At 39.8% G+C, this 27,640-nt stretch overlaps 1 protein-coding gene across 1 annotated transcript in view; it reads right to left on the minus strand.

Annotated features, from left to right (window-relative positions):
* Window positions 1-489: 489 nt before the first annotated feature.
* mybpc2b (myosin binding protein Cb) overlaps window positions 490-27,640 on the minus strand; it is a 65,652-nt gene continuing 38,501 nt past the window's right edge. The window contains exons 8-28 of the mRNA XM_062054880.1: window positions 27,433-27,599; window positions 27,211-27,343; window positions 23,283-23,407; window positions 23,110-23,215; window positions 20,144-20,313; window positions 19,905-20,070; window positions 17,342-17,448; window positions 17,233-17,262; window positions 17,020-17,162; window positions 13,163-13,322; window positions 12,983-13,087; window positions 10,262-10,450; window positions 10,019-10,153; window positions 9,782-9,949; window positions 8,092-8,180; window positions 7,817-8,012; window positions 7,610-7,749; window positions 7,391-7,550; window positions 2,673-2,809; window positions 2,372-2,558; window positions 490-591 (exon numbers count right to left, since the gene is read on the minus strand). Of these exons, the coding sequence (XP_061910864.1) occupies window positions 560-591; window positions 2,372-2,558; window positions 2,673-2,809; window positions 7,391-7,550; window positions 7,610-7,749; window positions 7,817-8,012; window positions 8,092-8,180; window positions 9,782-9,949; window positions 10,019-10,153; window positions 10,262-10,450; window positions 12,983-13,087; window positions 13,163-13,322; window positions 17,020-17,162; window positions 17,233-17,262; window positions 17,342-17,448; window positions 19,905-20,070; window positions 20,144-20,313; window positions 23,110-23,215; window positions 23,283-23,407; window positions 27,211-27,343; window positions 27,433-27,599 (2,845 nt within the window). The 3' untranslated portion in view covers window positions 490-559. The remainder of the gene's footprint in view (window positions 592-2,371; window positions 2,559-2,672; window positions 2,810-7,390; window positions 7,551-7,609; window positions 7,750-7,816; window positions 8,013-8,091; window positions 8,181-9,781; window positions 9,950-10,018; window positions 10,154-10,261; window positions 10,451-12,982; window positions 13,088-13,162; window positions 13,323-17,019; window positions 17,163-17,232; window positions 17,263-17,341; window positions 17,449-19,904; window positions 20,071-20,143; window positions 20,314-23,109; window positions 23,216-23,282; window positions 23,408-27,210; window positions 27,344-27,432; window positions 27,600-27,640) is intronic.

Genomic DNA, 27,640 nt, shown 5'->3' on the forward strand with positions numbered 1-27,640 from the left:
GCATCACTCAATGTGTTTTTAGGACCTGACAGATCCTAGTCTGACTGCAATGACCGGAGGCATGACCCCTACCCAAACCGTACACCCAACTATCTGCACGCTTGCCCTCGATCAAAGTTCCCCACGCCGGTGAGAGACGTGTTGGCAGACGACCGGGAGGAAAAGTGCGACTCCAACATAAGGCGGTGGAGCACAGGTGAGAGTAAAGCATCTGCAATGTGTTCTCTCTCCTGTGCTCTGAATATGACACGGCAATTGGAAACGTCCCAACTAGCCTGAAGTGAATATCTGTCTCACACTCCGGTGTCAACACCGCGTCTGCAGTGGCTGAACGTGGCCTGGCAGGGGCGCTGTTGTTTCTTACTGGTCATGCACGGGACAGAATCATCACGAGAATTATCATCGCTACTGCTTAAAAATGCTCTTTTGACTCTTTGTTCAACACATGTTTAGAAGAAGTAAAGTGAAACTAAATCCAGCAGACACAAAGGACTTCTTTTATTTGTTTCACTTCTCACAATGTCTGACGTTCAGAGTTTGGCTCACGTTTCTCCTTTTCTTACTTGTCGTCCTGGTTGGGATCCATGGCAACTGTTAATAATAACGACAATAATGAGAGAGTGCTTTGTCTGCATTTTCCAATCCTGTATTTAATGCGCTAAATTTATCTTTGCAATCCCATTTTAATAATAATAAACTAATCATACACTTTGCGGGTACACCTGAACAATTTAATGAGGCCAATACTGCCCTAATAAGGTTTGCTTTAATGCTTCAATATTGGAGATGATAATGCTGTAATATTGGAGATAATAATACTCACTGATCAATGTTTTTTATTGAGAGGTGTTTGTAATTTATTGCTATGCTTATTGAGCTTAGTGAGAAGGAAAAATATTAAAAACCACAAACACAAATTTGTTAATGACTACTGTCCGTGCCATGCTAAATATATAATAACATATCAAATATGACATGGTATAATATGAAATACCTAAAATATAGTACAGTATAATATTATGCATTGATTCTCAAACTGTGGTACGTGAACCACTTGTGGCACGCCAAGGAATCACTTGATTAAAGTACAGTGTTTTATTTTCCTAGATTCAAACACAGTGTTGCTGTTCAAAATGTGTGTAATGTTACAGTGGCCAGAAAAATTAAATGTGCTTGTTAAATAAAACCTCTGCCTTGTTTTATGGAATACATAGGCCTACTACATTACTGTATTTTAATGTTGGTCATTATGCACAGCAAAGTGTTTTCTGACGTGATACTTGGTGAAAAGTGTTCGAGAACCACCGTGTTTAAATGTAATTTTAAAAAAATCACACAATACTTAAAAAAAACTAAAACATCTTCTTTATTGGGATTTGTTTAAAAAAATATTACCGTATTTTTCGGACTATAAGTCGCATTTTTTTTTTATAGTTTGGGTGCGACTTATACTCAGGAGCGACTTATGTGTGAAATTATTAACACATTACCGTAAAATATCAAATAATATTATTTAGCTCATTCACGTAAGAGACTAGACGTATAAAAGTTCATGGGATTTAGCGATTAGGAGTGACAGATAGTTTGGTAAACGTATAGCATGTTCTATATGTTATAGTTATTTGAATGACTCTTACCATAATATGTTACGTTAACATACCAGGCACATTCTCAGTTGGTTATTTATGCGTCATATAACGTACACTTATTCAGCCTGTTGTTCACTATTCTTTATTTATTTTAAATTGCCTTTCAAATGTCTATTCTTGGTGTTGGGTTTTATCAAATAAATTTCCCCAAAAAATGCGACTTATACTCCAGTGCGACTTATATATGTTTTTTCCCTTCTTTATTATGCATTTTCGGCCGGTGCGACTTATACTCCAGGAGCGACTTATACTCCGAAAAATACGGTAAATATAATTTAATATAACACAGAATATTTAACATGTAATATACGATTTGCATAAAATATAGTATAATATAATAGTTATTAGATAAAACTTACAGTAATATTTAAAAAATAATACAATACTCGAAAAAATCATTTTTTAAAATAATATTTGATTGGAAAAAAATCTAAACAATTATTTGGTTGAATAATTAATAACTTTAGAAAATCAAAATTCACACTTTATATTACTTACATATGCATAATAGAGGTTTACATAGATATGGCACAATATAGTCACACAAAATTATTCATTATTCATAAATCACATTTTATGTATCATTATATGTATCATTATTCAAGGAAATATTATATCATACTGTAGAGTCAAACATTCTGATTAAGGCAGAATTGTATTATATTGTACAGGTGTACCTAATGCAGTGTCTGTATTTTGCACGACAACAAGACATCTCTTACCTTTAATGTCCACCTTGCACTCCACCTCGTCCTTGCCCAGCTCGTTGACGGCCACGCAGGTGTACTTGCCACCGTCGAAGGTGCTCGGCTTGCGAATGTTGAGGGTCAGCACCCCTTGGTTGTTCTGCATCAAGTACTTGGGGTCCTCGCCGATGATCATCTTGTTTTTCATCCACACGATCTTGGGCTGGAGAAACGACACAAGCAACAAATGCATTATTAACCTTTCATAAGTGACGTACAAAGGAATGGCGGCGGTATCGAATGACTCCACAGGCCATGTTTACATGATCACGCGTACCTTAGGGAAGCCTCTGACAGCACAGCTGATGGCGGTGGTGTACCCTGCCACCGCACTTCTGTCCACCAGGGGCTGAGTGAACTTGGGCACACAGGACATGTCTTTCTCCTGGTATGGGGACGCTTTCAACTCCAGACCTGTGGGTGAAAGATTTGACCTTTGATCTCAACTATGATCACTAAGGCTCGGGGTTTAGGGTTAGCATCAGACAGCTTTACCTAGCTTTGCATGCACTTTAAAGTTGCTATAGTCAGCTGTTTGTGTTAAACTTGCACGTATCACGCTTGGAAATATGACAAATACACTATATTGCCAAAAGTATTTAGCCACCCATCCAAATGATCAGAATCAGGTGTCCTAACCACTTGGTGTATAAAATCAAGCACTTAGGCATGGAGACTGTTTCTACAAACATTTGTGAAAGAATGGGCCGCTCTCAGTGATTTCCAGCGTGGAACTGTCATAGGATGCCACCTGTGCAACAAATCCATTCATGAAATTTCCTCGCTCCTAAATATTCCAAAGTCAACTGTCGGCTTTAATATAAGAAAATGGAAGAGCCGCTAAGTGGTAGGCCACGTAAACTGACAGAGAGGGGTCAGCGGATGCTGAAGCGCATAGTGCAAAGACTTTCTGCACAGTCAGTTGTTACAGAGCTCCAAACTTCATGTGACCTTCCAATTAGCCCACGTACAGTACGCAGAGAGCTTCATGGAATGGGTTTCCATGGCCGAACAGCTGTGTCTAAGCCATACATCACCAAGTCCAATGCAAAGCGTCGGATGCAGTGGTGTAAAGCACGTCGCCACTGGACTCTAGAGCAGTGGAGACCCGTTCTCTGGAGTGATGAATCACGCTGTTCCATCTGGCAATCTGATGGACAAGTCTGGGTTTGGAGGTTGCCAGGAGAACGCTACATTGTGCCGAGTTTGAAATTTGGTGTAGGAATAATTATGGTGAGGGGTTGTTTTTCAGGAGTTGGGCTTGGCCCCTTAGTTCCAGTGAAAGAAACTTTGAATGCTCCAGGAAACCAAAACATTTTGGACAATTCCATGCTTGTGGGAACAGTTTGGAGCGGGCCCCTTCCTCTTTTAACATGGCTGTGCACCAGTGCACAAAGCAAGGTCCATAAAGACATGGATGACAGAGTCTGGTGTGGATGAACTTGACTGGCCTGCTCAGAGTCTTGACCTGAACTCGATAGAACACCGATGGTTTGAATTAGAACGGAGACTGAGAGCCAGGCCTTCTCGACCAACATCAGTGTGTGGAAGAATGGTCGAAAATTCCTATAAACCCACTCCACAACCTTGTAGACAGCCTTCCAGGAAGAGTTGAAGCTGTAATAGCTGCAAAAGGTGGACTGACATCATATTGAATCCTATGGGTTAGGAATGGGATGGCACTTCAAGTTCATATGTGAGTCAAGGCAGGTGGCCAAATACTTTAGGCAATGTAGTGTACAGTATATCCCTTGGGTGTATTGTGAAAATATGGTAAATAAGTGCTAGTCGACAAATAGCTTGACACGGATAGTTAAATAAAATACATACCAGGTTCTCAATAGCATTTAAATTCATGGATGGTGTGGAAAAACATATCCTGTGGTGAGGCATGACAGAACATGTCCCTTTTTTCATGCACCCTCAAACATTAATTAAGTGAAAAACATAAGTTCCCTCAAAATATTGTGGATTACATTTTTTTTTTTACAAAAAAAAAAATTAAAGCATGTTTTTCCAGCCTAAATTGTTAAATTAAATTTTATATAAGTGATATATGTATTACGATGTAGTATTTGTCTTATTATTATTAATTGATAAAGGTATTTCCCATCAGGCACAAGACATTGACACAACCTTGATTATACATACATGTCCTTTTAAAACTGACGTTGCATAATATTATTAATAATTAATTAATTAATAATTGATGAATTGACACAACGTTGATGTCCCACGTTGGCCAAATTACAATGGTCAAATCAAGGTCAAAACCTGCCATTGAATAAACGTCGTCAAAACGTATGTTGTTTCAACGTTGTATTTGTGTTGTTAAATATTGGTTGGAAAATGACCAAAATTTAAAGGTCGAATAAACGCCAGAACCCAACGTTGATTAAACGTTGTCAAAAAGCATGCTGTTCCAATGTTATGTTTGAGTTGCTCGACATCAGGACCTAATTCAACAAGTTCTCAACGTTGTCTTAATGTCTTGTGCCTGCTAGGTTACCAAGCGGGATTTCATTTTCCAGGTTAAGGGTGAACCATGCTAACAACAACATGGCGGCGAGTCTTGGCACTACTGTATCTTCACCGCGACAATCTCATGTTGAACCAGCTTTTGGCAGAACAACTTTTCGACGGATTTCATTTTGAACTCCTGCCTCATCAATAACACCTCTCCATTTTGATGAGACTTTGAGGCGAGCGATGTTAAAAGACACCAACGGGGCGTACATTAACAAAGGGACTCATATGTTCCCATTTCTCAGTGGATCTCGTGTGAGAGGAAGGTGGGTTATGAGAGGGGGTAATCATTTTGCAATGCAGTCTGCTGAAAATTATGGAAAGCGCCACTCACATAGCAACTGATGCTTTGGTCAAACTTGTAAATGCCACAAAACAGCAGCTAAAGTAGATGATGCACCTTTCCAATTTGTCATGTTTCATGTCAATCAATCAATCAATCAATCAATCAACGTGTATTTATATAGCCCTAAATCACAAGTGTCTCAAAGGGCTGCACAAGCCACAACAACATCCTCGGTACAGAGCCCACATGTGTCAGGTAAACCACAACAATAGAGGCCATATGAATCATTTTCATTATGCGGCATCGGACATTTGGCACGGCGCTTCAGGCTAACTGAAACTGCGATCAGGTATCAGCAGCTGTCCGGGCAAAGTGGAGATGAACTCTGTCGATTCAAGATGCATCTCCTCTTCGACATCAATAACACAGCGATTCGGAATGAAAACGCAGGACACGCATTGCTCACAAGACGAAATGCTAACAACAAAGCTAACTATTGTTGCGTCAGACCAGTCTTCCTCTCAGGGAATAAAAGTCACTGGTCAATCCCAAATTCTTTCGGATTAAATATATGTTGAGTATGAAGGACCATCAAGACAGAATAGCAATATTACCAAGTTTTACTAAAGTTTTAGGAGACAAGCCTTACAATGCGTTAATAGCGGCATCAAGCAGCGGTCTGAAAATCAAACGGAAAGAGTCAGCTTACTTAGTATGAAAACAGCCCCCTTCCGCCCAGAAAGAAATACAGCCTTATTGTCTAAACCAGGGGTCACCAACGCGGTGCCCGCGGGCACCAGGTAGCCCGTAAGGACCAGATGAGTAGCCCGCTGGCCTGTTCTAAAAATAGCTGAAATAGCAGCACTTACCAGTGAGCTGCCTCTATTTTTTAAATTTTATTTATTTACTAGCAAGCTGGTCTCGCTTTGCTCGACATTTTTAATTCTAAGAGAGACAAAACTCAAATAGAATTTGAAAATCCAAGAAACAATTTTAAAGACTTGGTCTTCACTAACTGACAAAGAAACAGATAACAGATTTGGTGTCCAGTTCAAAGTGTGACATGATTTATTTAAAAATTTGAGAGTTGACTTTGTATTTTACATGAGTTATTATTTGTACAAACATGGTGCAAATTAATTCATGATTTGTTAAAAAATGTTAGTTGCTAGCTAGTTAAAATGGGATATTGTGATTTCACAAGACTGTCTTAGAAGTGATCATTTGAAAATGTTCAATTTGAAAAATGTGCACTTAAGAAAATATAAAAATTAAGTGTTGCATATTGATATTTATCTGTTTCTATATATATTTATTGTGAGAAATCATTAAGATGATCAGTGTTTCCAGAAAGATAAATATCATTAATTATTAATAATAACATAGAGTTAAAGGTAAATTGAGCAAATTGGCTATTTCTGGCAATTTATTTACGTGTGTATCAAACTGGTAGCCCTTCGCATTAATCAGTACCCAAGAAGTAGCTCTTGGTTTCAAAAAGGTTGGTGACCCCTGGTCTAAACTGATAAGGTAAAAGGGAGTACATTATACTCCCAATACACATTCCAGCGCCTTCAAGGTAAAGCACAGAGCTTACTAGCGGACATAAGATACAAGTACAAAGTGTACACATGGGAAAATATTAGCTGATTTAAACATGACTATTGATAAACAAAAAACTCTTTAAAAATATCTCATTCTCACACTATCTTAGCTGCAACTGTCAAGTTGACCAACTTCTTGCAAGACACTTTACACCGGTGGTTTCAGCACGTGGACGCCCAGTTCTAACGTAGAGGAGTTACCCAGGATGTGACAGAGTGTATGCATGTCGTGGCTGTGTTGTAGTGGCCGGGTGACTGCCATAGCAAGGATACTTGTAGGATCCTTCAGGCTATCAGTGAGTACTGTGATTTACAGTAGAACACAGGCTACTATATAGGATGAAACAAGTGTAAAGGTGTGTCATTTCATGTTTAGAGGGTTCTGATGTAAAAAAAACCCAACATATTTAGAAGGTTGTAAACTGTTGCTATATACTCTATGAATCCTACTTAGTGAACATTCATTTATGTCATGTCCAGTCCCAATTAACTACGATAAACAAGGGACGACTGTATTTTATGAGTTTTACCGTGCTAGGAATAACACCCTCTCCAATTCCGAATCTTATTTCCTCAAACCTGTCTTGGCGATGACGGCCGTGTTCTTGCTGTGCCGAGGCTCCTCGCTCAGGCCGCACAGGTTCTCGCTGTAGACGCGGAACATGTACTCGTTGCCCATGATGAGGTCGGAGGCCGTGCAGTGCGTCTGTCGGTTGTGTTCGTAAATGGTGAACCACTCCTGGAGAAAAGACCACATAGTCGATGTCCGGTTCACCGTTGGTAATGCTTTCGCCTCACCTTTGTCTTCATGTCGGCCTTCTGGATGGTGTAGCCGGTGACCTCACAGTTGCCGTCGTCGGTGGGGGGTGCCCACTCCAGCGCGGCGTTAAAGCCCCACACGTCCGTCACCCTCAAATTCAAAGGAGGTCCCGGCTTTTCTAATCGAACAAACGCAACGTGATCAGCGCAATTTGACCCGGCGATTATCTTTCAAAGTGCACTTACCAACGACTCTGAGCTGGAAACTGGCCCTGTCCTCCATGTTCTCTATCTTCAGAAGCAGCTCGAACGTTCCGGAGTGCTCGCGTTCTGCCGAGCGGATGAAGAGGATGCTGTCCACGTTGGAGTTGCGGACATTGACCGTTTTAGGGTCAATGGGTTGGCCGTCCTTGAACCAGGTTGCAACGGGACGTGGTTTACCCTGTCAGACATTCATGATGTATTGTTTACAATCCACAAGGTTTATGGATGACCCCAAAAAAAGGGGCTTTCTCTCTAACCTGGAAGGGGATGGTCAGGTTGATCTTCTCTCCCACTCTCCTGATGTACTTTGTCCTCAGCTCACGTGGCAGGCGGATTTTAGGATGCTCTACATTTGATTGACAGTCTTTTAGCAATGTTGTACCCCCACCCCACCCTAAATCCAACATTGCCACCCCCCACAAACACTTGGTATGTTTACAGGCAGTAAAACAATAATATTAATTGGATTTGGTTGAAACTAGCTTTTTTAAAACACATGTAAAAAACTCAATTAGGTTGTGGACTAAGGATGGGATTAACATATCTAGAAGAGTGATTCTAGATATGTGGGATCTGAGCCGAGGATGTCGTTGTGGCTTGTGCAGCCCTTTGAGACACTCGTGATTTAGGGCTGTATAAGTAAACATTGATTGATTGATTGATTCTAAAAATGTGGTACCTGTATCACTCTAACTGTTAGAGTCTAACAATAATAATAATAATAATAACAATAATAATAACTTTTTTTTTAATAACTATTGATTTGATATCATTTTGCTACATATTAAAAGACAAAAAAACAAATAAAAGAGAGAAAAAATGGATAAAAACGTCACACGATTTACAGATTGAAATTAGCTGTAAACCTGCTCAGTGGCCTTGTGGTTAGAGTGTCCGCCCTGAGACTGGAAGGTTGTGAGTTCAAACCCCGGCCGAGTCATACCAAAGACTATAAAAATGGGATCCATTGCCTCCCTGCTTGGCACTCAGCATCAAGGGTTGGAATTGGGGGTTAAATCACCAAAATTATTCCACTGCTGCTGCTCACTGCTCTCCTCACCTCCCAGGGGGGGAACATGGGGATGGGTCAAATGCAGAGGATAATTTCACCACACCTAGTGTGTGTGTGACTATCGTTGGGACTTTAACTTTAACTTTAAACTGTAGTTATACGCAGGCTCCATATAGTGGTATGCCAAAATATTTACTCAATTAAATATTCAAACACAGTGATACTGTTCAAACTGTGTGTACTGTTACAGTCGCCAAAAATCTTAAATATTCTTGTTAAATAATTATTATTAGTCATTATTCACTTAAATATGATTATAAATCTGTCAATTTTTCTGTACTTCAGAAAGTAAAGTAGAGATTAGCTGATTCAAGTAGGATTATCATCAATGGGTAGTATGAATCGCAATAATATATAACTGTTGATATTATTATATTATTGTTCCTGCATCTCCTGGGGGGTAAGTCTCCCACTGTCTTTAAAAACTTGTGACGCCTCTGTTTCTAACTTTAATCTAGGATCCTTGAGTGCGTCACAGTTATGGGCAATGAGATGCAGAGCTGAATCTTAAATATAAATTTCTTCAATGCAAAAATAGATACATTTCTCATCTTTGTTCCAAAATTCTGGTGCTGAGTGTTGCATTTTTTTTTAATAGGGGGGTGTAGGTATCGTCTTAAACATTCTTACTTCGATTCAAGCAACCTTATTTTAGAACTTTCAAGCTATATAGATTTTTTATAAAATGTCTTTATAATTTGCATATTTAAATAGGAAAAAACAAATCTTTACAAAAGCCCAGGGGCCACCCTGTGCTGGGGGCCTCGGTACAACAGTCCCACTTGGGGAGTGCTGTAGTATTGTGGCCAGTATTTGCCTGAAGAGCCTGGTAACTACAATAAAAATACCCACACAGACGTAACGTGATCACTCACCCGTGATCTCACGGACAGTGACAGGCGCCGCCATGACAGCCGGAGGACTGCGCCCTGCAATGTTCACCGCCACCACCCGGAAGTTGATCTTCTCCCCAACAGGAAGTCCGCGCACCACATAGCTCTGCTTTTCGCACAAGTCAGTATTGGCCACCACCCACTCCGTGTCTGCAAATATTAAGAAATTAATGCAACACAAAAAAACACATTTGAGTCTTTCATCTATCTTTTATGGACCTCCTTCTTTGCAGTATTCGATCACGTAGCCGTCCAGGCCGCCGGCTCCTATCCTATCCGGCGCGAACCACTTCAGGTGGCACGTGGTGTCCGTCACGTCGTGCACTATCAGGCGTGTCGGCTCACTTGTCGGGGCTGAGGGTCACAGAAAGAAGCAAAAGAAAAAGAAAAAAAAAGGTGCCGGTGAGTGTCAGAGGACGGAAGAGCTTGGTTGACAGGAAGTGTGACGGCCATGACGCCTACCGATAGGCATGAAGGGCTTGGAGGTGGGACTTGGCGGGGACAAGCCGATGCTGTTGACGGCGAACACTCTCATCTCGTAGAGAACACCTTCAATCATTCTCTTGGCCTCGTACGTGGTTGATTCGTACACGTCGAAGTTAAGCTTTGTCCACCTGGAGGAACCTTTCTTCTTTCTCTCCATGAGGTAACCTGATGGAGTAAAAGCCTTTAGAACAAATGTAATGTATTGAGAAGGGAAACTGAGATTTTTTGGGGGAATTTTGGCCTTCCACGATCCCACACACGTCTTTTCCTTTTCTATTCATTCTAAATAGTGAAAAACTGCTAGTACAAGGCAGCATGTAAGAGGATCCATCTACTCCACTTATAAAGCGCTCCGTAGAAACATCCAAAAACCGCCAGCAACGCTTCATTATTGCTATTGTAAGAGCTAACAATGAGGAACTACTTTTATGGCGTAGTGACACACAGCCTTGCTCACACTACTCCTCCGACCACTAGCTTAATCTGCTAGTAGCGTTGGTTGTGACCCGCCATTACATAAAAAATCCACACTCCACCTACTTGATAGTGTATGGCTCTTAACATGGCTCTCAACAAATGGAACGCAGCAAAGGATCACAGCAACATCACTAGGAAGTATTTTTGATTTGAATTTGCCCAACTCAAGGAGAGCCCAAGTGCTGAAAGATACAACCATCCCATCATTTGGCATCCCAGTGAAAGCGGACATTGTGAGTCATTGTTTTTAATATTTATTATTTGCTACGCACTCTGTGAAATCAAAATGCTGTCAATATTACATGTAATCATAATGTGCCTGTTACTTCAATGCAAATTATTTGCCATTTGCAAAAATTAAAAAAAAATAATCTGGAAATTTCCCTAGTTTTAAGAGCTATGTACTTGTTTTTAGTCAGTGACTTTACATCATAATCTTAATTTTAGCATGAATAATAATATTGAAAAATAAAATATTGCGTTTATTCTAGTTTAAAATGTTAAAATTGAGAAAAAAAACCCTTCAAAAAAGACATTTTGGTTTTCCCCATTTTGCAACATCCCGAGGATGCTTAATTTAAGAATTCCAAGTTGAACAATGCTTGTTTTCAGAATAAAACACTTATTCAAATCTTAAATTTCTCATGATCCGTTGCCCGGGTCATGTTAGGTTTAGTTTGGTATTTCCTTAGTTGTTGTTTATTTCTGTTTCAGCGCCCTCGTTTGTTTTCTTAGTTGCCATGGGAGATGATTTTCGTCACCTGCCTCTGATTAGTGGTCGGTATGCTCACCTGCTCCCGGTCACTAATCAGAGAGTTTGTTATTCCTGCCGCGCGACACACTCTGTCTGGCAGTCTCGCTCTCTTCATGCGACAGCTTGCCTTTTGGTTTCTCCTACTTGTCACTAGCCTTTGCTTGTTCCTCTGGTAAGCTTTGCCGCAGTTTTCCGTGCCATTGGCACGTCTGCCTTTTCTTATTTTTTCCCTCGCTTATTGAGAATAAATACCGTATTTTTCGGACTATAAGTCGCAGTTTTTTTCATAGTTTGGCCGGGGGAGCGACTTATACTCAGGAGCGACTTATGTGTGAAATTATTAACACATTACCGTAAAATATCAAATAATATTATTTAGCTTAGTCACGTAAGAGACTAAATTTCATGGGATTTAGTGATTAGGAGTGTCAGATTGTTTGGTAAACGTATAGCATGTTCTATATGTTATAGTTATTTGAATGACTCTTACCATAATATGTTACGTTAACATACCAGGCACGTTCTCAGTTGGTTATTTATGCGTCATATAACGTACACTTATTCAGCCTGTTGTTCACTATTCTTTATTTATTTTAAATTGCCTTTCAAATGTCTATTCTTGGTGTTGGGTTTTATCAAATAAATTTCCCCAAAAAATGCGACTTATACTCCAGTGCGACTTATATATGTGTTTTTCTTCCTTTTTATGCATTTTCGGCCGGTGCGACTTATACTCCAGAGCGACCTATACTCCGGAAAATACGGTAAGCATCTTTTCTGCCGGAAATGACCACCGCAACCATACCACCCAGACGTAACAAAAGTCTTGCTATAAATATGGAAAGCTAAATTTAGAATGTCTTATCAAGTAAAATTAACTAGATAATTAACAGATAATTTTACTAGATTTTAGTATTTTTTTCTTAAAGTCTAGTCTTTGGATCTTATATTTTGTCAGCTCTTTTTTGCAGTGTACATATATACTTACAGCATGTATATAAAACGGTGTTGGAGGTTTCTGAAAATTAAAGTACCACTGATAGTCACACACACACTAGGTATGGTGAAATTACCCTCTGCATTTGACCCATCCCCTTGTTCCACCCCCTGGGAGGTGAGGGGAGCAGTGAGCAGCAGCAGTGGCCGCGCTCGGGAATCATTTTGGTGATTTAACTCCCAATTCCAACCCTTGATGCTGAGTGCCAAGCAGGGAGGCAATGGGTCCCATTTTTATAGTCTTTGGTATGACTTGGCCGGTGTTTGAACTCACGACCTACCGATCTCAGGGCGGACACTCTAACCACAAGGCCACTGAGCTTTACCTGCTTTTTTTAGCTGCCTCTTACGAAGAATGTTTCACTATTTAGAACGCACAGAAAAAAGGAGAGGCGTGTGTTCTTGTCACATATAAAGATTATGAAAGATGGGCAAAATTCCAAAAACCGTAAAAAGCCTTTGTTCTTCACCCTTGATTGGTGCACCACCATCAAACTTAGGAGCCTCCCAGATGATGGAGGCACAGTCTTCTCCCACCGATGTGCACTTGACATGCTCAGGAGGGTCGGGCACATCTGAAAGTCAGACATCAAGATGTCCCACACAGAAGGAGGACATGGTCCAGGTTGAATCATGGCTTCTTTACATACCGACGATTTTCACAAACAACTTGGCCTTGTCTTCTCCAGCGGGGTTGGTCACGACGATGGTGTAGTTGCCCTCATCCTCCCGTTCGGCGCCCTCTATGACGAAGCAACTCAGGTCTTTCCTGCTCTCCACCCTCACGCGCCCGCTGCTCTCTGTGATTGGCTAACAGACAGGAAATGGCATTATTTGGGGTGAGGCTTTTTACAATTGTATTGCCCTTTCCGCTTTACAGATGCCATGTCTCATGTGTAAATGGTAAATGGGTTATACATGTATAGCGCTTTTCTACCTTCAAGGTACTCAAAGCGCTTTGACACTATTTCCACATTCACCCATTCACACACACATTCACACACACATTCACACACCAGTGGCGTGCAGTCACTAGAGGCAGGGGAGGCGGGGCTTCACCTGCCATCATGGAAAGAAAAAAAATGTAAAAAGAAAAAAAAAAAAATTAAATTGTTATATGTATCCAGTGATTATACTAAAGTTATTTTCCATTTAACTTCACCAGTTTTAGATTATTTTTATTTTTATTTTCACATTTGCCGTTCAAATACTGAGAAGAGACGGTGCGGTGATCAGCAGCCAGATGAGGCACGTCACTGATTTGTGCCTCAACATGGATTGTGCGCAATGACTCGGCTAACTGCTGAACTGCTGTGCAGTGAGACTGTATTGCTATATGAATTATATCAGCTAACTAAACTATGGCATAGTTTAGTTAGCTGAGGTATATAATGTACAGTGTCTTTTGTCAACAACTGTATGTGTGTAACGTATTTCTTGTGCTGAGCATTCATAAATCTGCTGCAAAAAACGTACTGTCTGAGGCTCGCAGTAATCCGGCCTCCTGGTGGTAGAGGGCGGTAGTGATCCCAGAGATCATTCCTCGCCGCAGAAGAAAAAAAAAAAAAAAATAAAAAGTTTGCAAGTAAATTGTTTATTTCCTCTCGCCTGGACTTTTATTAAAAACATGGAGGATTACATATGTAAAATAAAACAGTTTTCTAAACTGGACTTTCAATCGAAGCAGGAGTAGACCAACGTCGGAACTAAAAGGTTTGCTTTTGACTTCGGGACAGAAGTTAAGTTAAAGTTAAAGTACCAATGATTGTCACACACACACTGGGTGTGGTGAAATTTGTCCTCTGCATTTGACCCATCCCCTTGTTCACCCCCTGGGAGGTGAGGGGAGCAGTGGGCAGCAGCGGTGCCGCGCCCGGGAATCATTTTTTGGTGATTTAACCCCCAATTCCGACCCTTGATGCTGAGTGCCAAGCAGGGAAATAATGGGTCCCATTTTTATAGTCTTTGATATGACTCGGCCGGGATTTGAACTCACAACCTACCGATCTCAGGGCGGACACTCTAAAGACCCGTTCTTTTCAAACGGCGTGGTACACACGCAAAGGCTGGCTGACTGTGTGGATGTCCAGCAAGAAAGGTAAGACCATAATAATGTTTTTTTTATTAAATGTGCTTTTTTGTGTGCTACAGTTGTGTAAAGAATGCTAGTATGAGCTTTTAAACAACCCGTTAACTGCTGCCAATCACATGGTGAATAAGATACTATTTAGGGTTCATATGTTTGTAAATCTGACTGTGATGATGCAGTGCCTCACCAGACATTAACCTCACCGCACGCCACTGTCACACACTGATGGCGGGTGATGCCATGCAAGCCGCTAACCACGACCCATCAGGAGCAAGGGTGAAGTGTCTTGTTCAAGGACACAACGGACATGACGAGGTTGGTAGAAAGTGGGGATTGAACCAGGAACCCTCAGGTTGCTGGCACGGACACTTTCCCAACTGTGCCACGCCGTCCCCGTGTAAATAATGTCTAACAGCCACATTTTTGAGGTACAGCGATCATTCAAGTGGATGACACACGCATGGATGAATTGGGGTACGGCATCTATAGAGTAGGCTCAACCTATTTGAGGAAATATAGCATATGCATCCATGATAACGTGTGCTTTAAGGGAGTAGAGTGAAAATACATTTGTCTAAAGTTAGAAGCAGGGCTCATGTTTGTCCTGAAGCTATTTTAGAACAGTGAACCATGCAGAGAAACTCGAGGTCAGATCAACTTTGTATTTCTTAGAAACCGGATGGAGAACTCAGTGGCAAAATGAGCCCATAATAAAATGCATGGCTTTGTAGTGTTATTAAAATGTTGGCTACTGTATGTAGCAAGTAGGGACTTCAACGGTCACTAATTGATTTTAGTCAGAAAGTGAATGGTTTGCTCCCTTTTAATTATTTTTCTTACATTTGTAGTATGCTGTAGCATAGTGCAGTTGCACGATGGCGCACATGTAGTGCTTAGGGTCAGGAAATAAAATGTATATAGGATAAAATTGACTGTAAAATTTTCAAATGAAGAAAAATACCGTGCTCATTGATATGATTGCATATTTAATGAAGACAATTTAAACCGCATTGAACACTGGTAAAACAGCATATTTTGCATGTCCATACTTTATAATGAAATATAACATGTTTGGTGTGGCGTTGTTTAACCACAGGATGCAGAGACAGGATGGCATGCGGGTAATATGATACTATGTTAAACAAAACTAAAACTAGTGCAGCTAGGGAATGCACATAAATCACAATGTAGTGCAGTTAGGAAGTGCACAGGAAAAAATAACACAACTAAACCTAGAGCAGCTCGGGAATGCACATACATCAAGGTGTAGTGCAGTTAGGGAGTGCACAGAAAACTAACGCCGCAGAGTCGTGTAGCCCCTAAAACAAAGAAGCAAAGCAGACTTGCGAGCAAAACACGAGCAATGATATAGCCCCGAACAGAGGACAGGGCTGACAAATAAAGCATCCTGATTGGCAACCAGGAACTGGTGTGTCCTGATTGCCAATCATGAAGCCTGTGCCCAGACTAGAAAATAGTGGAAAAAAAGAGGTAGGTAGGAAATGGAAATCAAAATTAGAGCCCTGGACAGGAAATAAAACAGAAAACAGGAACATAAGAAAACAAATTCCAATCCTGTCTTGACAAGTCATGACAGCGATGCCTCCACGTGTGTCACTTTTTAAAAAAATTACTGATACAACTACTGTGATGTTTGACTGTGAAGCTCCAAACTTTGTTAATTAGGAAGCGCTTCTTTCAGCTCGTACCAAATGAAGTCGAAAGTGTGGCATGCAGCGTTTGACATGGGTTATTTGTCTACATCATCACTTTAAAAGGAACTACAAAAAGAAAACATGTGGGATGATTTTGATCTTCTAGTGCCAAATAAGGGAAATTTAATTTTCCTGCTTATTATTTGACTCATTGACCAGAGATGCACATTTCATTTTCATTAAAAAAAAAAAAGATAGCTCACTGTTAATTTTATCTGCAGGTAAAATGTAATGACTTCGTTAAGCCAATAGATGGACGATGACACTAACACAAATCAGCTCAGTGTCAATACAGGTAGTGAGTGTGCCATACACTCGCTGAAGCGTCATTTGCCCATTGCTATCTGTTACTCTAACACAGAGCTGGGCAAATAGTTTGACTCGGGGGCCACATTGAGAGAAAAAATGTGTCTGGGGGGGGCCAATGTGTATGTGTGTATAAACGATATATACACTTTTGGATTTAAAAACCTGCAGCACAGTATGTGTGTTTGGGTCCCTTTTTTTCAGGAACACTAATACCAAAAGTCACAATGTCCGATAAAATTCTAAAAACAGACTGCCTCAAAAAAACGGAATGGAATTTTGAAATGATGAAATGGATGGCACTGATTCTATGGAATGGCTCCCAAACTAAAAGCAATGCAATTTGACTACTGTTATCTTTGTAAAGGTTTTGGGCAGTTTGTGTTTACATCCTCACCACTTCTCCTTTGGACCAGACCACGGTGGGTGCCGGTTCTCCTGTGATCTCCACATCCAGACGCAGCTTGTTGCCAGCCACCAGAATAATGGTGTTTTGGGACACCATGTTCCCGGTGGTGTCCAGGTGGATCTTTGGTGGATCTTGAAGTGGCGACAGCCCGATCATTGCAAGCTTCTCATAATATTCCTGAGGTCGTTCAAGTGGACTTACCTTGTCGGGGCACGTAGTCGATCTTGATTTCTGTTCCAAGCGGAAGAAGACACGGTTTAGTGGTGCATGTTGCTGATCAACCACGCCACTTTGGCAATTTCTCTCTCACCCAGGAAGTTGAGTTTGGCGGAAAGTGACAGAGCGTATCCATCAGGAACAAATGTGTAGTCTCCAGCATCTCCCGGCTTTACGTCGTCAATGACCAGACGATGAAACCTGACACACATTAAAGCCATTTATTCAGGTATGCTTTTCATTAGAGATGTCCGATAATGGCTTTTTTGCCGATACCCGATATTTTGATATTGTCCAACTCTTAATTACCGATTCCGATATCAACCGATACTGATATATACAGTCGTGGAATTAACACATTATTATGCCTAATTTTGTTGTGATGCCCCGTGGATGCATTAAACCAGTGGTCCCCAACCTTTTTTGTATTTGCGTTGGTACCGGGGGTTTTTTTTGTCATAAAAAAATACAATCATGCGTGTTTACGGACTGTATCCCTACAGACTGTATTGATCTATATCAGGGGTGGGCAATTAATTTTTACCGGGGGCCGCATGAGCTACCCGAGCACTGCTGGAGGGCCACATCGACAATATTTCAATTAAATTTTGCTCAATATTATTTTTGATGTATACCTTAAGATAAATAATAATAATAATAATAATAATAATAATAATAGTAATACTTCAACATAGTGTGTGTAACAGCATTCCACGACTAATATATATAAATTAACATTAATAATAAATGACAGTAAAATAAGCACACGTATGACTGAAGAGTCATAGTGTAACTTTGTGTGGTGTTTGAGTTGTCCGACTTTTTGTGTGGCCTTAAACGCACCAGTGGTTTAGTGCTATGCGTGTTGGTGACAGATGACAAGTTGGTTTTGGCCTGGTTTGTACGGCAGAAAATGACTAGTTTTTCGAGATAGAATTGTTTTACTCATGTTTTTGGTGTGGTTATGTCCGAATATAAACAGTTTTGTTCAATAAAGTGATCGATATAATTCCTGTCCTCGAAGCATCTCGATAGACGTTACAATAATTGAACGGTGTTCAATTGAATGGTGTTGACGAACACCGTTAGGGCCGCTTGTTGTCACTGTCACTCAAAGTTGCATTGCAAAATTACATAGAATAAATATGTTTATTTTGTTTATAATTCAGATGGGATTTGATTTGGTGCGCGGCATATATTTGCTGCGCGCAGCAGACGCTTGAGCAGTGCGCAATTGCGCAGGCACGCACCTTAGGTGAGGGGACGTGGCTTTGCAGTTCATGTGTTGTTGAAAACACGGCATTCCTCATCAACTTTTCTCTTTTTAGCGTCTCGGGTGTAAACCGTGCATCACTTGTCGCTGCATGTGCACCTTCACTCGCAGGTTACACACGGACACACGCCCATAAATAATACTTTTCAAAATAAAAGCAGCACAGTTGTATTGCGCGCAGGACATAGATGTTTTTTCAACTTTATTTTGTAATTGCAGTTGTTCACATTCACTCACAATCACGCATACGTCCACACGGAAGTAATACAAATAACGATTTTCAAAACAAAAGCAGCACCGTTGTATTGCACACTCGACATAGATACTTTTTAAAATGTATTTTGTAATTTATAATTGGCCTCACGCGAGCCGGACAGGGACGCACAAAGGGCCGGATGCGGCCCGCGGGCCGCAGAATGCCCAGGTCTGATCTATATTGATATAAAATGTAGGAACCAGAAATGTTAATATTAGAAAGAAACAACCCTTTTGTGTGAATGAGTGTGAATGAGTGTAAATGGGGGAGGGAGGTTTTTTGGGTTGGTGCACTAATTGTAAGTGTATCTTGTGTTTTTTATGTTGATTTAATAAGAAAAACAAAAAAAACAATTGTTTTTATTTTTTTTTAATTTCTTGTGCGGTGGTTGGGGACCACTGCATTAAACAATGTAACAAGGTTTTCCAAAATAAATCAACTCAAGTTATGGAAAAAAGTGCCAACATGGAACTGCCATATTTATTATTGAAGTCACAAAGTGCATTATTTTTTTTAACATGCCTCAAAACAGCAGCTTGGAATTTGGGACATGCTCTCCCTGAGAGAGCATGAGGAGGTTGGTGGGTTTGAGGGGGGAGGTGGGTGGGGGGGTAGGAGGTTGCGGGGGGGTGTATATTGTAGCGTCCCGGAAGAGTTAGTGCTGCAAGGGGTTCTGGGTATTTGTTTTGTTGTGTTTATGTTGTGTTACGGTGCGGATGTTCTCCTGAAATGTTTGTCATTCTTCTTTGGTGTGGGTTCACAGTGTGGCGCATATTTGTAACAGTGTTAAAGTTGTTTATACGGCCACCCTCAGTGTGACCTGTATGGCTGTTGACCAAGTATGATTTGCATTCACTTGTGTGTGTGAAAAGCCGTAGATATTATGTGATTGGGCCGGCACGCAAAGGCAGTGCCTTTAAGGTTTATTGGTGCTCTGTACTTGTCCCTACGTCCGTGTAAAACTCCGTACAGCTGCGTTTTAAAAAGTCATACATTTTACTTTTTGAAACCGATACCGATAATTTCCGATACCACATTTTAAAGCATTTATCGGCCGATGATATCGGCAGTCCGATATTATCGGACATCTCTACTTTTCATTTGTTATGTTTTGTCCCTCATGTGTACCTTCCGATATGAGTCATTTTGATGCGCTCGCTTGGCATCACCTCCACGCCATCTTTAAACCACTTCCCTGTGACCTTATCGTCAGACACCTCGCACTTGAACACAGCCTGGTCGGTTGCCTTCACTGTCAGATCAGCGATGTCCTGCAGCACCTCCAGTTCCTTTTCTGGACGACGCACAAGACGAGTACATCTGTGCAATGCTGTTCGTGTCCAATAAGAAGACAGAAATGGTAGTACCTTCCACCTCCAGCTCTCCCTTGGTATGACCGCCGTTGGTCCAAGCGTGGTACATGCCGATGTCATTAAGCGTGGCTTCCAGGATGATGAGCGTGTGCTTCCTTCCGTCTTTCTTGAAACGGAACTTAGCAGAATCGCTATCTTTGAGGATTTCTTGATCCTCAAAGAACCTGCAAGCAAATGTCGAAATTGATATATAAAATTAAAATTACATGAAATAAATACATCGTCTAGTAAGCAAAAATTACATATGTTAATATATACATGAAAATATAACAGAAAATACTTTAGAAATGTAAAAAAAAAATTACAAAAACAATCAAAGTGGAAGTAATATATACACTCGTGGTCAAAAGTTTACATACACTTGTGAAGCACATAATGTCATGCATACATACAGCAATATTAATATTTGGTCATGACTGCAAGCTAATCGATGCTAACATGCTATTTAGGCTAGCTTCATGTACGTATTGCATCATTTATTTTCCTATGTCCTCTGGGTATTTAATGTATATCTGCATTTCTCATGACACAGAATGTGTATGTAATATTGGCTGCATTTCAGATAGTTGTTTGTGTGCCATGTTGTTCCAGACCACAGCAAACGTAACCCAGCTTGCATAGATTGTTATACATCCATTAGAAGAAGACAGCCTGCCGTTTTCTTTAACTTGGACACACACATCTATACCTTTGGCCATTCTAAGCTAGTAATTTACAGGATTGATTGATTGAATTGATTGAAGCTTTTATTAGTAGATTGCACAGTACAGTACATATTCTGTATAATTGACCACTAAATGGTAACACCCGAATAAGTTTTTCAACTTGTTTAAGTCGGGGTCCACGTTAATCAATTCATGGTAAAGGAGTTAGCTCACCCCCTCAGAAGTTTTACTAATGTTTTTCAATGTTGTAAAAATGCGTACAATAAATATTGCATTTCAACATTTCTGTCAAAGAAGATTTGTGTCAGCCTGTGCCACATAGTCATTTTGATAGTAGGCTAATAAGTTAAAGTTAAAGTACCAATGATTGGGTGAGATTATCCTCTGCATTTGACTAATATAGCTAATATAGACACTTATATCATGTGTTGACTTCAATATATCACTTATAAAAGCCTTTAAATTTTTTGCGGCTGCAGACAGATTTTGTTTTTGTATTTCTGGTCCAGTATGCCTCTTTCAACATTTTGGGTTGCCGACCCCTGTGCAAAAGTTTGAAACTGAAAAAAATAATAATAATTGGATTTGAAAAAAAAGTTTTGAAACTTCAACAAATGTGAAACTGTGAAAAATAAGATTTGAATCTGGAACAAACTAGAAGGTCAAATAAATGAAATACAAAAACAAATACAAAATATTTGTTCAAAAATAATTACCCGAATGAATCATAATTATGTTAAAAAAAAAGTGTGCACGTATATATATATATATATATATATATATATATATATATATATATATATATATATATATATATATATATATATATATATATATCAGTGGTGTGCAGTCACTAGAGGCAGGGGAGGCACGGCCTCACCTGCCATCATGGAAAGAAAAAAAAAAGTAAAAAGAAAAAAAAAATAATTAAATTGTTATATGTATCCAGTGATTATACTAAAGTTATTTTCCATTTAACTTCACCAGTTTTAGATTATTTTTATTTTTATTTTCACATTTGCCGTTCAAATACTGAGAAGAGACGGTGCGGTGATCAGCAGCCAGTTGAGGCACGTCACTGCGTTGTGCCTCAACATGGATTGTGCGCAATGACTCGGCTAACTGCTGGCCTGCTGTGCAGTGAGACTGTATTGCTATATGAATTATATTATACATTTCCATAGTTTAGTTAGCTGAGGTATATAATGTACAGTGTATTTTGTCGACAACTGTATGTGTGTAACGTATTTTTAGTGCTGAGCATTCATAAAACTGCTGCGAAGACGCACTGTGTGAGGTTCGTCTCATAACCCCGCCTCCTGGTGCCAAGCAGCTCCGCCGCAGAATGCACCGCCCGACGGGAGCGCCACACCAACCAAAGCCCACACCCAAACCCTCCACGTGCAAGACCGAATCCACCCCAAAAAAGTCACTTAACAAGAAGCCAAAAAAAGCAAAAACAACAATGCTCGCGCTGCAGGAGCCGCGAACGACCGCAGGGACACAACATTAGGTACACCTGCACTGCAGGTCCATATGTTTGTAAATCTGACTGTGATGATGCAGTCGTGCCTCACCAGACATTAACCTCACCGCACGCCACTGATATATATATATATTAACGTTATCGACGGAAAAATGCATTTTTAGACAATATGATTTGCCTGAGCGGCTAGGAGACACCGAGAGTAACAAGCGGTAGAGAATAGATTAGAAAGGACAGATAAAAAAAATAAATAAATAAATAAATATTTTTGTTTTGGGGTTTTTTCAACTTGGGACTTTCGGCGGGCCGGATTTTAGACGCTGGCGGGCCGAATCCGTAGTTTGGGGATCCCTGCTTTAAATCAATGTAATACCATTTTAAATAAATAAAAACAATTCAACATCAAAACATGAGTACATACATTTCGATCCTAATTTAGCTCCACATATAAGACTGCCTTTGTTTTTTTGGGCAATTTTATATTTAAGAAAACAAAACGAAGAATTCAATCTTAATGAAGACTGCAAAAAATTGTGTCCGCTATTATAAGGCCACATCTTAATCATACATCATAGTCAAGTATAATATGTGTTTTAGTTTTTTACAAAAACTGCATATCCCGATGACAACATTGTATATTAGGTCTTGAAAAAATAATGCAATTTGTTATGCTTAAAGCCAGCCCTGTGTGTTTACATCCGTACCTGACAAATTGCGACAAATTTATAAACTGTATTTTAGTCATTTTATTCAAGTAAATGATTCAAGCACACATGAAGTATGACTGAATGCAGGGTGTATATACTGACCACATCACATGGGCGCCCTCCTCCGACACCTCAACCTCAAACTCCACTCTCTCTCCCACCACCACATGGTAGTCATCCATAAGCTTGGTGATAGTCACAGGAGGCTCTGGGTACAAATGTAACGATGGTCCGGTCAGCATCATTAACAGACAGAAGGGGAAAAGATGACGCACCTTTGACGAACACCTCGGTAAAACACTTGTCATCGCCAACCACACACTCGTACGCGGCGTCGTCGGCCAGGCTGGTCTTGTTGATGGTGAGCGTTCTGATGTTTCCGTTTGTCTCCATCAAGTACCTTGAAAATGACACGTTAGATGTCAAACAGCCAGTGATGAAGTTGGCTTCTTCTGATCAAATACCTTCAGATGTGATTTCAAAGAGCATTACTTGATGTACTAATCTTGACTCATCGATGCTACAATGGTTCTTTATAAGGAGGACCAGGCCTCTATGGCAGCTCTATAGGTTTATTGTGGCCTAAAGAGAATTGAATGGTTGGGGCTAAAAAAACAACAACAAAAACAGCCATGCAATGGGTATTGTTGTTACTTGGTGCTAACTTGCTAGTAGGTAAACTGTTAGCATGCAAAGTGTTAGCATTTTAGCATCATAGACAATTTTTCATTGATATTACATGGTGCTGTCTCGCCAGCACATTAACAGTTAACATGATAAATGTTAGCATTTTAGCCAATTTTGTAAGTATAAAATAAAAAATCCTGGATAATAATCGTTACGGCATCTTAACGAGCACACTAGCATTTTAGCCAGGTTTATAAGTACTGTATACAACTAAAAGTCATAAATGTTGTTTCTTTTTTGGTGTTGACCCTCTGAACATGCTAACTGTTAGCATTTCAGCCAGTTTTGAGAGAATTTAATGGTTGGGGCTATATAAAAAAATAAAAAAAACAACAGCCATGCAACGGGTGTTGTTACTTGGTGCTAACTTGCTAGCATGTAAACTGTTAGCATGCTAAGTGTTAGCACCTTAGACAATTTTTTAGGTATAAAACTAAAAGTAATTGATATTACATAGTGCTGTCTCGCCAGCACATTTACAGTTAACATGCTAAATGTTAGCGTTTTAGCCAATTTTGTAAGTATAAAATTAAAAATCCTTGGATAATTATCGTTGTGGCATCTTAACTAGCACGCTAGCATTTTAGCCAGTTTTATGAGTATTGTATACAACTAAAAGTCATGGATATTGTTACTTTTTTGGTGTTGACCCTGTGAGCATGCTCACTGTTAGCATTTTAGCCAGTTTAGAAAGAATTTAATGGTTGGGGCTGTATAAAAACAAAACAGCCATATGGTTGGGGCTGTATAAAAAATACAAAAAAACAACAGCCATGCAACGGGGGTTGTTACTTGGTGCTAACTTGCTAGCATATAAACTGTTAGCATGCTAAGTGTTAGCATCTTAGACAATTTTTTAGGTATAAAACTAAAAGTAATTGATATTACATGGTGCCGTCTCGCTAGCACATTAACAGTTAACATGCTAAATGTTAGCGTTTTAGCAAATTTTGTAAGTATAAAATGATAAAACCTGCATATTAATCATTATGGCATCTTAACTAGCACGCTAGAATTTTAGCCAGTTTTATGAGTATTGTATACAACTAAAAGTCATGGATATTGTTATTTTTTAGTGTTGACCCTGTGAACATGCTAACTGTTAGCATTTCAGCCAGTTTTGAGAGAATTTAATGGTTGGGGCTATATATAAAAATCAGCCATGCAATGGGCATTGTTACTTGGTGCTAACTTGCTAGCATGTAAACTGTTAGCATGCGAAGTGTTAGCATGTTAGCATCTTTGTCAATTTTTTTAGGTATAAAACTTAAAGTCATTGATATTACATTGTGCCGTCTCGCTAGCACATCAACATGCTAAATGTTAGCGTTTTAAGACAATTTTGAAAGTATAAAATTAAAAACCTGGATATTAATCATTATGGCATCTTTAACTAGCACGCTACCATTTTAGCCAGTTTTATGATTACTATGTACAACTACAAGTCATGGATATTATTAATTTTTTGGTGTTGACCCTGTGAGCATGCTAAGTGTTAGTATTTTAGCCAGTTTTGTGGTACAAAAGTAAAAATCATGGATATTGTTACTCATAGCTATCTTGCTAGCATGCTAACTTTAGCATTTGAGGCAGTTTTGTAGATAGAAAAGTAAAAGCCATGGATATTGTTACTAGCACGTTAACAGTCAACATGTTAATGTTAACTTTTTAGCCAATTTTGCGGGTATAAAACTAAAAGCCATAGATTTTATAGATAAGTGTTAACATGTTAGCATTTAGCAAATTGTGTAAGTACAGTATAAAATAAAATATACAAAATAGTATTTGTAAAGCATTTTAGCATTTGGGTCAAAACCTTTTGTTAAACATGACATAAGGACGTTCTCTGAATTGCAATGCATTGAATTCCACATTCAATTGAAATTCTAATTGTTCAAATGAATCAAATTAAATATCCATATTGTGCACAGTGGTACTATCCTTACTGAAAACAATATTTCAAAGCTGGACGCCACTGAGTAAACACTTTAAATGTGTTTAGCTGCCAAACATTAAACACAAGTTGTTACCATGGATATGCAGTCGTGGTCAAAAGTTTACATACACTTGTAAAGAAGATAATGTCATGGCTGTCTTGAGTTTCCAATAATTTCTACAACTGTTATATTTTTGTGATAGAGCGATTGGAGCACATACTTGTTGGTCACAAAAAAAAATTCATGAAGTTTGGTTCTTTTATGAATTTATTATGGGTCTACTGAAAATGTGACCAAATCTGCTGGGTCAAAAGTATACATACAGCAATGTTAATATTTGGTTACATGTCCCTTGGCAAGTTTCACTGCAATAAGGCGCTTTTGGTAGCCATCCACAAGCTTCTGGCAAGCTTCTGGTTGAATTTTTGACCACTCCTCTTGACAAAATTGGTGCAGTTCAGCTAAATGTGTTGGTTTTCTGACATGGACTTGTTTCTTCAGCATTGTCCACATGTTCTCAATGGGGTTTAAGTCAGGAAATTTGGAAAGGCCATTCTAAAACCTTAATTCTAGCCTGATTTAGCCATTCCTTTACCATTTTTGACGTGTGTTTGAGGTCATTGTCCTGTTGGAACACCCAACTGCGCCCAAGACCCAACCACCATGCTTGACGGTAGGCTTGGTGTTCCTGGGATTAAAGGCCTCATCTTTTCTCCTCCAAACATATTGCTGGGTATTGTGGCCAAACAGCTCAATTTTAGTTTCATCTAACATCACATGGACAAAGATAAGACCTTCTGGAGGAAAGTTCTGTGGTCAGATGGCCACAACACCAAGCAATAAAAATTCAACCAGAAGCTTGCCAGAAGCTTGTGGATGGCTACCAAAAGTGCCGTATTGCAGTGAAACTTGCCAAGGGACATTTAACCAAATATTAACATTGTTGTACGTATACTTTTGACCCAGCAGATTTAGTCACATTTTCAGTAGACCCATAATAAAGTCATATAAGAACCAACCTTCATGAATGTTTTTTGTGACTAACAAGTATGTGCTCCAATCACTCTATCACAAAAAAAGAAGAGTTGTAGAAATTATTGGAAACTCAAGACATTATGTTCTTTACAAGTGTATGTAAACTTTTGACCACGACTGTAAATATAACAGCTGTGATCCAGACTAGCGTCTTTCATTCAGCAGGTCTCGCATGCATTTGTGTTCAAAGCTTTTCCCTTCACATGAAACATTCAATTAGAGGTCTTATTTTATCTACATTAGCACACATGAGGCATAAGATGTCTTGGCAGTGTGACTTAGTGAGCCCTCTGGGAGGCTTCTTATAAGGGCCTAAAAATAAAATGTGTTGATGGCAGCATCGGTCCAAAGTATGACTTTGTGGAGGAAGATAATTTTAGCTGTGCATTTTTTTTTTAAACACTGCCTATCATCTGAGCTCTATGACTAATTTACAGCCTAATTTTTGTGTGGGTGTGAGTCCAGCATGGAACTCTGCACACAGGGTGTAAAAAAAAGTATGACATGACATGATTGCGTGTGTGTGTGTTTTTGAAGCATGTACTTGGCAGAGGGTTTGATCTCTTGGCCATTCTTCAACCATTTGACCTGGACGTTGGGATCGATCACCTCACACTTGAGGACGATTCTCTTGCCCTTGTCCACGGTGTAGCAAGACTCCAGCCTCTTCAGGAAAGCTGCAAGAAGCGCAGACGTGGAACCGTGTCTCCTCCAGTTGTCCTCGGTCTTTAAAACGCTCTCCTACCCCCGCGCCCGCCTGACTTACCCTCGCTATGCTTGGGCTCCACCTTCTTCATCTTTTTCAGACGCTTCAACATGCCCCTCAGGTCGGTGATGCCGTATTTGAACGCGATTTTCTCATACTCGCTCGGATGGGCGCTCTTCAGCAATTCCCACACGTCTATCTCCTCCTCCTCCTTTTCAGGCCTCTTCCTAAAAACGTGCGAGAAAATTCCATTATTAGGAAACAATTA

The sequence above is a fragment of the Entelurus aequoreus genome, linkage group LG08 (assembly GCF_033978785.1).
Source record: "Entelurus aequoreus isolate RoL-2023_Sb linkage group LG08, RoL_Eaeq_v1.1, whole genome shotgun sequence".
Lineage (NCBI taxonomy): Eukaryota > Metazoa > Chordata > Actinopteri > Syngnathiformes > Syngnathidae > Entelurus > Entelurus aequoreus.